Raw genomic sequence first — 14321 nt, 5'->3', positions numbered from 1 at the left:
GCAGTCCATTTTTTTAAAGACTGCTCGAGAATAGGAAGTGCTTCATGACCTTTAACCTTCTCAGAAACAGGAAGTAATCAAATAGAATGTTTAAATGAGCAGTAGAAGAACTTATGAATGTTTTGAATTTATACTTTCATCTTACTGGTATGACTGTTTAAAAGTATACTAGTTACCTTAATTTACATTCTGTTAATCTCATTAATGAAAACTGCTTGCAATTCTCACCTGTACCATTTCAGAGCATTTGAATGAGAATCAGGCAATTTATGGTAATGCTCAGTTATTAGAAGAGGCAGATGTTGACAGTACTGCTGTACCGAAGATGTTTAGTAGAAACTGTTATAGGTGCAATGTATAATATAATATAGATAATAATATAGATGTATAAATTAAAAAAAAAAACAGATGCACTATGATGTTCAAACAAATCATAGTCTTTTATGAAAGAGTGGAAAAGAGAAAGAAAAGAAATAAAAAAAGAAAACAGCACTACAGACATGCAAAAAAGATGTTTAGCCAGAACATTTATCATCTCTTTTAAGATTAGTAGTTATTGAAATACTAACCTTGCATTAGTTTAAGTTTATAGAAACTTTAGTTTTTTTTTATATGCTCTAAAAGATTTAACAAAAGTGTTATAAAATGTTATGAGACTTTGTAATTTCAGGAAATTTGCTACATACTGCTTTGAATCAGGAGGGATATATTATATTACACATACTGTTGGACCATTCCCTAAATGTTAAATTAGGAGCTACCATTGAGGAAGTTGGTCATGTATTCATTATTTTATGACACATTTATTCCAAGTTACAGAACATCTATCTCTGTAGTAGAAGTGGGTTCAGGGACGGTCATTGCAGTTCCATAAATGGTTTTCATAGAGTTGTGATCTGAGGAGTTTTTTGAATGTGGTAGAGTGGTTTTGATTTCTGAGGTGTGGGGGTAGTGTGTTCCATATATTTGCAACTTCATAAGGGAATAGAGATTTCCCTGAGCTATTTTTACATGGAATGACTTCTACTAGGGCTTTGTTACTAGATCGAAGTTCCCTTTTATTACTATGGAAGTTTAGTAGGCCTGTTAGGGCAAGGGTTTTGTCAGGATAGTACAGTATTTGATTGCCTAAAATGAGTTGGTGGTAGTGAAGTAGGTAAGGGGATTCTAATCAGTGTAGTTTATGTAGGGATTGGCATTTTTGAGAGTGTGATTTAGCACTAGTTGCAAACCTAGCTATTTTGTTGTAACATGTAGAGAGTTTGTTAATGTCAGTTTTATTTAGATTTATTAATACTGGGGATGCATAGAGTAGGGTTGATAGGAGATGAGTTCTGGCTACAGCAGTTCTGGAATCAGGGGTTAGGAATTTTTTGCTATGATAAAGGCAGCCTAGTTTTTTGTGGACTTTGGAGATGATTAGGGATATGTGTTTATTAAATTTAAGTTGGTGGTCAATTGCAAGTCCTAGTAGGTTGGCCTCAGAGACAGGAGTTATGAGGATCTTATTGGCCAAAAAATGCAGAAGGTGTGATCAAAGGTTTTTGTTGGGTTGAATAGCATTAGTTGTGTTTTTTTAGGGTTTAATATTAGTTGTGAATTTTTTAGCCAGATTTCTATTTCTGAGAATGATTCCTGAGCTCGGATTTGTAGCAGCTGGAAATCAGATGCAGGGCAGATCAGGGTAGTGTCATCTGTGTATTGGATAATGTTGGCCTTTGTGATTGCTTAGTGGTGTGTGTTTGTAAAGACATTGAATAGAAGGGGACCAAGTACTGAACCTTGCGGTACACGACATTTGACTGGGAGAGGGGAGGAAAGAGAGTTGTGCCATTTAACAGATTGAGAGCGGTAGGTTAGGTAGCTATGGAACCACTGAAGTGTAGCATTATCAAGGTTCAGTCTGGAAAGGGAGGATTGTAGTTTATTGTGTGAAACTGTATCAAATGCCTTTGATAGATCTAGGAAGGTTGCAGAAACAAGTTTCCCTTGGTTTCTGTATGTGTTATAGTATTGGTGAAGTTAATGAGGGTAGTGGTGGTGCTAAGGCCAGGTCGAAATCCATGTTGAGTTGTGAAAGTCAGTTGTTGGAGAGTAGATGGGACAGGAGTTGGTGATGGATCCATCTTTCTAGGACTTTTTCAAAGGAGTGAAAGAATTGCAATGGGGCGGTAGTTGGATAAGTCAGTGGAGGTGCTGCCCTTATGTAGAGGGATGATGTATAAGGTTTTCCATAATGATGGAACATAGTGCTTTTTGATGGATCTATTTATTAGAATTGAGATTGGATAGGATATGGCCCTAGATACAAACTGGAGGAATTTGGCTGGGAAGTTGTCGACAGCAGGTTGGTTTGAGTTTGGCAAGGAGTTTTTGGATTGTTGCTGTAGATACTGGTTTGAATGAGAAGGGGATGGAATTTAGTTTGGTTCTGATGGATGGAAGGGGGATAGTGGGGTTAGTATCCTTTATTAGTTTAAGTATTGTGGAAGTAAAATACTCGTTAAAGCTGGATGCTATGTCAAGGTTGATACCTTCTATGTTTGGTGGTGTGGTGTTTTTTCCAGGTTGGAGGATGCCATTCACTGCAGCCCAGAATTTCTGTGGGTTACTATATTTATTTTGTAGGGTTAAGTAGTAATTTTGCTTGTCTAGCCTAACCTGCTTTTTTGCCTTATTTCTAAGTTCTAGGTAATTTTGTCTAGTTGTGGCTGTTTTAAGTCTTTTCTAGGATTTCCATGCTTTGTTCCTTTGTTTTAATAAGGCTTTAGTGGTTTTAAGTAACCAGGGGACAGGATTACTACGTACTCTAATTATTTTTATTTATTTATATAACATTTATATTACATTTATGTAATGTAGTTTTGAGTGCGGCGTTAAGCTAAGTTTAACATGTAAATTAGTCATAAAATTAAGGTATATAAACTGTAATTAAATGTTATACCAAGTTAAGAATAAGTAATATTTACTGTCAATAAATCTAATCTATTTTATATGAGTAAATGTATAGTGACAGTTTCATATATGGGGTACAGTGACTAACTTCTCTGTTACCAACTGCATATATACTTTAAAACATTATTGGCAGGAAACAATACTAGCTATCTTTGTAATGTATTAATTGTGTAAAATTAATTCAAAGTGTATTTAAAATCATATTCTTAATGAATATAGTAGGGAGTTTAGTGTATAAAGTTAACTGTAGTAATAGTATAACTTTTGAGTGCTGACTGTAGGGTGTATGTGTTTTTATGTTACTTAAGATTTTCCGTTTCCATTGAATATAGTTGAGTAATGGAAAATTATCAAATTCTTCCTCTATAGTTTTTTTTTAAATATTAGTCTTTGCATTTGAATTTAGATAAACATTGAATTATAACAGCTTTAGTATTTTCTAAAGGAAGTATATCTTTTTATGTGAGGGTGCAAGGCAGGGGGTGGTTACAACATTTTAGACTGTATATATGATCTGACTATATCATAATTTACCTTTTGTTTCTTTGTATATCTTAAATTCTTATAGTTTTGAACCACTAGAATGTTTTAGTCATATTTAATGGAAAAGTATAGTATCTTACTGTCTTTTATAATAAGAAAATGTTTCCCAAGAAGGGAATGAGTTTGTGGTGTTCATAAATGTCTGATGCAGGTAAATTAAAGGCAAAAAAAACAAAAAAAAAACCAAACAAATGAGAAGCAGGGAGGCTGGTGGGCTTGGGATTTTATTGATGGGGCTCAGTCACAGTGATTTCCAGGGATCATGCAGTCTCGGTGGTGTTCTGGGGTGATGGGCCTTTGTTCATCATGGGCGGGCAATCCTCACTAATAAAGCATCAGAATTTTGGGGGGGATCGCTTGTCTATGGTGGGTGGGGGCATTGGAGTGCTGCCTGGGTTTTGTGGGGTTGTTGTGGCTGGGCTTGTCAACAGGGTTTTGAGACCACTAGTTTCTCTGTTTTTTATTTTTTTCTCAACACTCATGGTGGTGAGGTTGGAACTAGACATATTCCTGTGATTGTTCATTTTTTTTTTAATATTAAGGACAAAGAGACAATAGAGGTTATAACATTCTTGTGTAGAAGTAAACAAAGTTGTTAAATTTTATGTGTGGCTACATATAAGTTTTAGTACATAATTTATTAATAAGTATTTTACTGATATGAGTTTTATAACAAGATTGTATTTTATGCATCTTAGGATGTTAATTATTCATTAAAAGCAGTAGTAGCAATAGTATAAATATAGGTAGTGAAATGAGGTTGTTAGTAACTGGTTTGTATAAATATATCATCAAAGCAGGAATTTTTTATTAAATATTAGGGGATATAAATGTTTCCATATAATGTATTTAGAATTAATGGTAGTGTTTTTGTTCATAGCAAAAGGTTTTAATATTGGATGTGTTTTTGTTCTACTAATTCATTGCATATTGCTTCTTATATTATGCATTTAAAAACAAAAAAATGCCAGATTACAAATGTATTTTATTGAATATTAAAGGACTAGACAGTCCATTAAAATGAGTAGCTTAAATAGATACTTAAAATTACACAAAGCAGATATAGTTTTTTTATGCAGGAAACTCGTTTATTGACTGATGACCTAGACAGATTGTTATTAAAAGAGTATAGAATTGTAGTGGGATCTCATTTTAAATCAAAAAGAAGAGGTATTCTTATTCTTTGGAAGAAATCTTTAGTTATACCTACATTAGTTGATTAAATAAAAATGGTATGTTGGGATTTGTGGTAATAGATGTAAAAAACTTTATACTTTTGTAAACGCATATTGGATTCCTGGAATAGGAGTTAAAACTGTAAAGAAATATTTTGATATTTAGATATTGTAACACTGTACAGAAAAGGAGAAATGTTGATAGGAGACTTTAATAGTATTTTATCAAATAACAATACTATTAAAGATAAAATACTACAGACTATCTTCAGTAGTTAAATATTTAAACCATTTTATAAATTCAATGAATATAAGATTATCTAGCTCCCTTAACTATACTCATTATTCCTTTAGATTTGGGACCCAAATATAAATAGTTTTTTTACACTGAATACACTATAAAATAGAAGTATTGATATTATTGTGTCCTATGACTGACCATAATGCTATCACTCTTGCTATAACATTAAACTCTAATTATTTAATTCATTAGCAAAGACTTCTAGCATGTATAAATAAAATAAAGGTTCTAATGAATGATTCATAAATGAATTAAACCAATTGATGGATTTTAATAATAATGGTGAGGTTACTGAAGCTATTTTATTTGACACACAAAGTTTATTTATATGGTGGAATTAAGAATTGGTATATATGTAAAAGTGCAAAATGTTCTACAATCCAACATAGACAAAATTAAATTTAAAATCTAATGATAAATCTGTTAATCTTGAGCTGAAAAATCTGAATCAGAAATATCTAGAAATACTTCCGCATACAATTTCAATTAATTTGGAGATTCTAAAATTAGAATAGTACTCAGTAAACCCTAAGAGCTTGCACAGATTGGCAATTAAGTCAAAACAGATAAATAAAATGAATCGTATTAAAGAGATAGCTAATAAAAATGGGAGGGGTAAAATATAAAAGTAAATGATTTAAAAGATATTTTAGAATATTTCAAAAATTATTATGAGATTAATAAAAGCAAATCAATGCTAGATAATAGTAGTTTAGTAGATAGTCATTTTGAAGGAAACTATTCAATATAAGCTAACCAAAGAACAGACAAGTAAAACTGATAAGTCATTTTCTTTCAAGGGATTAAAAGATCAAATTAAGAGTTTTAAAATAAACAAGGCTGTAGGACTAGATGGTATAATAACGGAGTTATATAAATTAATGCCTGACAATATATTAAAAATGTTATTAAAAACTTTTGAAGAAATTAAAACTACGTCAAATATCCCCCTTCCTGGACATACTCTCTTGTTACACTTATCTTAAAACCAGATAAGCATCCTGCATTATTCTCTTCAGATTTGCCCCCATTTTACTTTTAAATATAGATTACAAGATATTTATGTCTATTTTAACAAAAAGGTTGAATCTTATGTTACCAGGATCAATAAATGATGATCAGACAGGTGTTATATTAAATAGAAGAGGTCAAGATAATATTGTAAGACGTCTTTTCTTAATAGATATGGCTAATAAAATAAAAAATGAACTTTCTATGATAAGTATGAATCTGGATAAAGCTTTTGATTCAGTAAACTGGCCTTATTTAGTCAGAGTACTCAATGTGATTTTTCTCCAGAGTTTATAAATTCAATCAAAACACTTTATGATAATTCAGTATCTTATGTTAAAATAGGCTATTTTCTATCCAGTTCATTTGAAATATTAAAAGGAATAAAACAAAGTTGCTCTTTATCTCCTTTCTTATTTGCACCAATTATAGAGCCGTTTGCTTAAAACATTAGGTCTAATAAAAAAAAATATCAAGGGATTTATGGAAGATGGAAATTATACCAAAATTCAGCTATCTGCATATGATATTTTATAACAAGTGGAGCCACTGAAATTTCACTGGAATGTATAATTCTATGAATTATTTTGAAAATCATGTTTATGGTTCAATCATAATAAAACAAAAACTTATTAAAAACATTTTTTAAAAAGTTATAAGAATTTTAATTGGAGCAATTCTCAAATTAAATATCTGGGAATCACTACTTAGTCCAATTCTGCTCTTCTCATGTTTTTATGGTATCCTAATAAGACAAGGATAGCCTTTGACTGACATTTCAAAAGCTGGGAAGACAATGGTATTGTGTTTTCCAGTATTGAGATATATGCTAAATCTGTCATTATCAAGACAATAGCTTTATGGTTAGACCCTTCATATGTGTCATGCTGGAAATCAATTCATGAGAGAATCTTAATACCTAATAATAAATCTGTTGTAGAATATCACACAAAGTTTGGAATTAATAAATTCTATTAGACTGTAAAAGATTTCTGTTTGAATGATAGAAATAAGTTTACTTCCACCCCTTTTATTAATCATGTTGTTGTTGTCTTTCGGCTTTTCCCGGTTAGGGGTCACCACAGCGGAACTCCGGTCCGCTAATGATTGGCAGTAGATTTTCATGGTGTCAAGTTGCCAGCTCGACGCCCAACCTTCAACGAAGGCACGCCCATTTACGCATGTCTTTCGGAATGCTACTCGACCCACGGGGAGGACATGCAGACTCCACACAGGAGGCACTCCCCACACACTAGCTGCGAATTGAACGTGAGAACCTCTTGCTGTGAGGCAACAACGCTACTGCTGCACCATCATATTCTATTAAAGTTTAAGAGATCTAGGAACTCTAATTATTTGGTTAAAGAGGTATTGTTGTTAGTATTTCCTATAGCGTATACAAATGGATGTTTAGAATTTTTCCGTTGAAGTAAATCTTAGATATTGTGAATAGTAACTTTTTGGCATCAATTTATTTTTGGTAATAAAGTTTATTCAGCTGATTATCTTTTAGTGGGACATGGTATGGAGGGATACTTGGTTAAGCATACAAATTTGTAAGGAATATATGTGATAAACTAAAAGTATATTCAGATCAGATCAATCTAAATCTATTTAAAAATTGAGAATTGTTCAATGTTAACAATAACTTAGTTAAAAATAAGTCATTTATCAAAAATATATAAAATTATAAGAACTGACTTTGCCATTCCAGATTTGACTACTTGGAATTACTGTACTAAATATTTTAAGATCTGCAGGAAAATCAACATCTTTGCTTTATTGGAGAATTTATACATGGAAGTTTTTACACAGACATTTTTAACTCCTCATACAGTTGAATTATACATTAGAAAAAATAAAATGCTGAAGATGTAGTGAAGTCTTTGATGCTGACTGGATTCATATGATGATTGAATGTAAAATGGTGTCTTTTTGTTTAATGGAGTTTAGAAATTTTAATAAGCATTGTGGACAGGCAATTGTATCAGATTCTTTAATACTATTTACTGCCCAAATTCCAGATTCTATACCAGTTTCACAAATACCTCTTCTTTGGGCTAGCCTAGCTATAGCTAGAAAAGTTTTAACAATAAACTTGAAATGTAAATATACCCTCTCTTTTAATGAAGTTATGTGTCTGACTAAATCTGTATGTAAAAAGAGAAGTGTCAACTACAAAAATGAGAACTTTTAATGTTACGCATCATTATATTTGCTGGCAAAAACTAAGTGATTTACTAGAAAATGCTAATGATTTGGTATATATTTGAATTTCTTGTTATGGACATTGTAAACAGTTATTTGGTTGTTTTGGAGTGTTTGAATCTTTGATTGATATTCTAAACTCAAAAATAAAAAAATGTATTCAGAGGAAGTCCTGTAATAATGTCAGTAGGAGATGATTTAATTTTGTCTATATAAACACAGTCACAAGCACAGAGGAGGGGGAGGGGCAATGCACTTTACCAAGGAAAAGGAAGTGTTAGATGGAGACAGGAAAAGATGTTATGATGTAAATTAATATAATGCGTGGTAGAGTTCAGGTTGGATAGGTAGGAATTCGCATCCAACATGCAGTTCTGCTGGAAATAAGTGGAATGAAAGGAATGAAGACTTTTCTGCACAAATTACTGTTAACACAATCTTAAATACAGAGCTAATTTGACAATCAAATATCACATTTGGCATGATATCTGGAAATGTTTCCACCTCTACACATGGCATGTAGCAATAATAAATGAGGGCTGACATCTACAACAAGCAATGCTGTATCCTAGACTAATGTTTATTTGAACAAAATGTGTTTTTTCTACCATAAGGAATCATTATAAAATATTTTAAGTTATGACTGACAGTTGTTACAGTTGCTATACACTTTGGAACAAAATGACAGGTAAATGCATTTTTTTTCATTCTGGAATGAATGTGTTAAAAGTATAAACCATTGAATAGGTATGTGATAGTCAAATGTTTCATCAAAAAGGCATTGACCACAATAATTTATTGAATGGCATTTTATGAAACTGAATACAAGTAGAAAACATTACATTTACAATGAACAGAGAACTTAGAGTTCATGCTATATTTTTTATTTGAGTGTTATAGAAAATGAAACATCGTATAGTGTATTAAATAAATTGATGAAATAGTGATATAGAGCACAGATAAAAGTGGTACAGTTCTGGTAATGCATTCTGTAAGTACATTAAGTGACAAGATTCCTTATAAGTTAATTGCAAGGAGAAATGTTATTTTTTTATTAATTTTATTGTATGGTTTGTTGACTGGGCTTTTCACACTATAACAAATTAAAATGCAATTAATGGGATGAGATTTCAACAAAGAACTCATGATGAGATTATTATGTATTTCTATGTATCTCACATTACAATATCAAACTATTACAGTTTCATAAATCTGCTACAAACCCTCCAACAGACCTGTTGTTTTGACAAAAGATTGAGGTAAAAAGCCAATCTCTAATTATCTTGAACATTATCTTAAAATGCTATTAATAAGTCTAACCATCTATATTAAGGACAGTGATGATTTTCTGTTAGGTGAAGACAAAATTGGTTCTTATAACTTCTACCTTGATACTTTGAAAAAAAATAAAGATTATATATTTAATGTTTAATGACTAGGTAACAGAAGCTTTAAGACAAAACCTTGTGCATAGACTTGCTGGATAAGGACATAAATGATTTGTGAGCCCTTACATCACTCATATGTCAGAATAATATATTGCTTTGTCAAAACTGCTATTGTAAACAAGTACCACATTCTGCAATGGGTACATCAGTCACAAACACTTATGCAACTCTTGTTTCTTGATCTGGAAATATAACACTTATTATTTCCTCACATTTTCCTGAGAGTTATATTATGTAAGCACTTTGTGGATGATATTTTTATTATATGGGGAAACTGCAGAAGATTTTTTCATATGATTTTTTTCTTTTGAGAATTTTTATAGGGACTGCTACAGTTCTGAGGTTTAAGCCAGAATTTTATGGATAATCCATTTTTATATGACTGTTTATATTAATAAAATAGGAAAGATATCAATCACTTTATATAAAACTCAGTAAATAAATGCCTACAACATACCAGCATGCTTACATGCAATATCTTTAAAATATATCTTATGGACAAATACTTAGGACATCAAGGAGTACATCAGGTAATATTATATGGGATGGACAGTTAAATAATTTGCATATAGAACTTAATAACAGAAAGTATAATTCAGTTATGTCAACAATTGTAAATGAAGAGAGAAGCATTACACCACAGTCTGTTCTGAGGTCTAACATTGATGTAAGTGTAACAATAATTAGTAAACATGGGAATGTTTTTACATACCCATTTATTTATAACAGAAGTAAGCATGTCATAGAGGAATTTATAACTAAACACTGAGGTATACTAAGATCTTGTGAAGATTCACATACTGTAATAGGAGATAGGCCTAATTCTGTGTATAAAAGAAAAGGGAAACATAAATAATTATTTTATAAAGATGTTAACATTAAGACAGGCATAAATTTAGCATAAATGGAACATTTCTTTCAGGAATTTTGCTCACTGTAGACATATTTCAAACAAAAAATGCTGCATACATCCATTAAGTAAGAAAGTACATACATTTAATACATATATGATTTGTGACACCTAAAATGTCATTTGTTTAGACAAATATAAGAAATGTATAATATTTCATGTGTTTAAATACAACAGACATATTAAGAAATATGTTTTCATAGAATTATTATGAAGTTAAAAGGAACATTCAAAAAATGCTCAGTCCATGCATGTGTTGGAGAATAGCCCTTACTGTGAATTTATGTTTGGTATTTTACAAATTTTGCATTTTTATAACAAAAAGTCTGATTTAGTAGGTAAAGCAGGAATGTTTGAATATAGATGGATTATAAGCCTTTGAGATTAGCAGACAGATCTGAATGGATGTGTCAGCCTTATACTGGTTTTAAGGAATCATGGCTTTTAGAATCAATTGTAAATGTGTCACATGATGACGTAACTATTTATATATACCTTTGTATTTAAATTGCTTTAAGCATTTCCAAAAAATTGTGCAAAACCTTGTGGTTTTTCTTTATTTATGCATTTATTTGGGGACCAACGTAGATAGTAATCTCTCCTTTGATAATCACGTTGCCAAAGTGGTTAGAAAGACCTTCTATATAGCCCACCTTATCACGAAAGGGTTTGCATCTAGATCAAGAGAGATCATTGTGCCCCTCTACTCGTCACTCATCAGGCCCATAATTGAATACAATGCCCCATTTGGGATGTACCTTACCCGACACCTGCAGCAACTGGAGAGACCCCAAAAGTACCTCACCAAGAGGATCATGGGCTACAAACAGATGTCCTATGCAGCTCGACTAAAGCTCTACTCAGTTGCTTACCGCCTATTCAGAGCCGATCTATGCCTGATGTACAAAGCCATGTCAAACCCAGAATTAATGGACATGTTCCACCTCAAAAAATCCAAGTCCCTTAGAGCTACACGCTCCAGGGACCTAAACCTCAGCACAAAAATAAATAGGACATGCTGGAGGGACAGATTAATTTCCCAAAGGCTCCCCTCACTCTGGAATAGAATCCCAATTCATGTTAGACATAGCCCCTCGCTGACCCTCTTCAAGCGAAATTTGGACGCGTGGATGGGAAATCGCAAATTCACCCCTGGGATCTCTCCTGTGTCCCTGCTAGACAGAGGCACAGTAAACTAATCTTAAAAGGGTACCTTCTGTGACCTACTTTACAGAGGCACAGTAGGCTAATCTAATAGGGAGGCGGAAGCCAAATACACTCTGGCTAGGCTTATAAATGCCCTAGGGCAGATAGCCTAGTATGAACCTATAAAATGTCTTGATTTCTTTGTGCCAAACTCCTTATTTATTTTTTTTAATGTACCAATCCAGTAAACTTCTCTTTGGTGATTTTTTTCAGCCATGTCATGTTGATGAAATTACATTTTGCTAGTGCTTATGTAATCCCTAACCATTAGTTGGTGTGAATCAGAAATTCAAACCAGGAGGCACACATAAAATGTTGTCATCATTTAGGAACTGTATCCTTTCATAATAGGAAATGCAAATTCTTAATAGTATCTATTGTCTAGATTAATGAATGCTTGAATTTGTTGATGCAGATTCTGAGACCTTAACTTCAGAATGGTATCTGAAGAGAACATAAGCTATTTGTGTAGATATCAGGAATACTGTGGGGAGATGCACTAAATGCTATTGTAAGGACTTTATTGATTCTGAAAATTAAAAAACACAAAGGAAAGCACCCAAGCGGAGGAAATATTAATGTGATAGCAAAGGGGTTATTTACGTGACAAAATGCCAACAATGTAAAGGACTTTACATTGATAAAACTCTTAGGCAACTTAGGAACAAAATTTAGCAACATGTTATGTGATATCGGCAAAAAAAATGAACACAATGCCTTATATAAGCACATAAAAAGTTTTCCATAACATTCTTTTAAATTTGTTGTCATTGATAGTGTTAATACACCAACCAAGGGGCAGACCATTTGACTTGTACCTTGAGTACAAAGAACTAAAATGGCAGTTAAGATGCAATGCAGGGAACACTCCTGGTCTAAATTAATCTATTTCTATAGCGAGTTCTTTGAAACTGAAATCAATGTTTGCTATTTAAACTTTTTTAAAGAATATTTTTTTTTGATGAATGTATTTATTGTTTTTCATTTTTTAAGGGGTTAAAAGTGTTTATTTTAAATGAAAGAGAGGCTGTCTGTGAATATTAGTTATTTAAGGAAGGGAGACTTTAAAAGTTAATTGGTCTTAATTAAAGTACCAATCAGATTGGTTTTACATTGTTATAAAAGCTGGCATTTTTTTCTTTTTGTTATTCTAAAGAAGTCTTATCATTTGACAGACGAAAGTGCTAAATGTTTGAATAAATGCATGTTAAAGTCCACTTGGGTGCTTTCCTTTGTACTTTCTTAGTAGGTTTTGTGACCTTTTTTAGGGAATATTGAAAATTAGGGGACAGAAAGAGTCAGTGATTAAAATATCATATATACAACATTTTATGTAGATGTTGGTGAAATGCAAGTAAATAACCTTATGTAAGTTAACAAAATATTTTCCTCTTATACTGGATATACTATGGATTTACTGCTATTTTGCCATGGAATAAAGTGCTTTTTGAAAAAAAAAAACTTATTTGTTGAAGATATTTTGATGGTCATTCTACCTCATCATGTGTAAATTTCTGTTACACCTCATTTTTCTTGTAGGTAAACTAGATGGAATAATTCGCACATTTGATCTCTTCACATCTTATAGTCCGGGTTATTTTGTAGTGGATGTTTTGGCAACTGACCTAGCTGGCCATAATGACACTGCAATCATTGGCATTTATATTCTGAGAGACGATCAACGTGTAAAAATTGTTATTAATGAAATCCCAGACAAAGTGCGAGGCTTTGAGGAAGAGTTTATCAGGTTGCTTTCCAATATAACAGGAGCCATTGTCAACACAGATGATGCACAGGTAAGAGCAAATGGATTCTGAGCAAAATATTGTGAAAGCTCTTTAGTGATTTTCTGCTAAACTATGTCACAGAAATCAAACAGACTTCATGCTTACCTATGCTAAATATAAGGCAAATTGATACTGGTTAACAGACAATCTCTTAACATTGATCTTAGGGAAAAACTGTAAGAGGACAGAAAATGAAAAAAAAATGACATATATAGAATACTAGTAGATGTAATAAGAAACAATTGCAAAAATGTGGCTATCCTTGACAATGTTTTTGTTTAATCATTTCAAAGCTTACAATACCCACATATAAGAAATTAGTATCAAATGGAAGCATTTTATGTAGTAATTGGCTTGAATCCCTTTTTCTGTCATGTCATACTATTGTCTTCAGTGTATATGAACAGGTAATCTTTATCTGTGTTTATTTTTCCCCACTTACAATGCCATTGGACCTCTTATTGCATGTGGTTCACAAATTACTTCATAATTTACATGACCATCATAAATTATTTGCATATATCTAGTTAGAAAAATAATTCTGTCAAAATTGCTTGTCTTTTTGGGTAATATGGAGAAGAGCATTTTTATCATTGTTTCTTTGGAGAGAAGACCTTTTTGTTCTTTAATGTAGCTTACATGTGAACAAGCAAGCTACCATGATCTAAGCTAATTTATAATGGACTCTATGATCAGCTAAAATGTTTTATGGCTACTCAACATTCCAATAAAGTCCAGTATTGAGGGTTAAAATACAGACACTAAGGACTTAGAATT

General features: G+C 32.1%; 1 protein-coding gene across 1 annotated transcript in view; it reads left to right on the top strand.

Moving 5' to 3' along the window:
* Nucleotides 1-14321, top strand: part of CDH23 (cadherin related 23) — a 2508764-nt gene that overhangs the window by 2396560 nt on the left and 97883 nt on the right. Inside the window, exon 40 of the mRNA XM_044056944.1 lies at nucleotides 13297-13553. Coding sequence (XP_043912879.1) covers nucleotides 13297-13553 — 257 coding nt within the window. The remainder of the gene's footprint in view (nucleotides 1-13296; nucleotides 13554-14321) is intronic.

Source organism: Protopterus annectens, chromosome 14.part0 (genome assembly GCF_019279795.1).
Source record: "Protopterus annectens isolate FY-2018-M chromosome 14.part0, PAN1.0, whole genome shotgun sequence".
NCBI lineage: Eukaryota > Metazoa > Chordata > Ceratodontiformes > Protopteridae > Protopterus > Protopterus annectens.
This window is presented reverse-complemented; position numbering and strand designations above follow the sequence as displayed.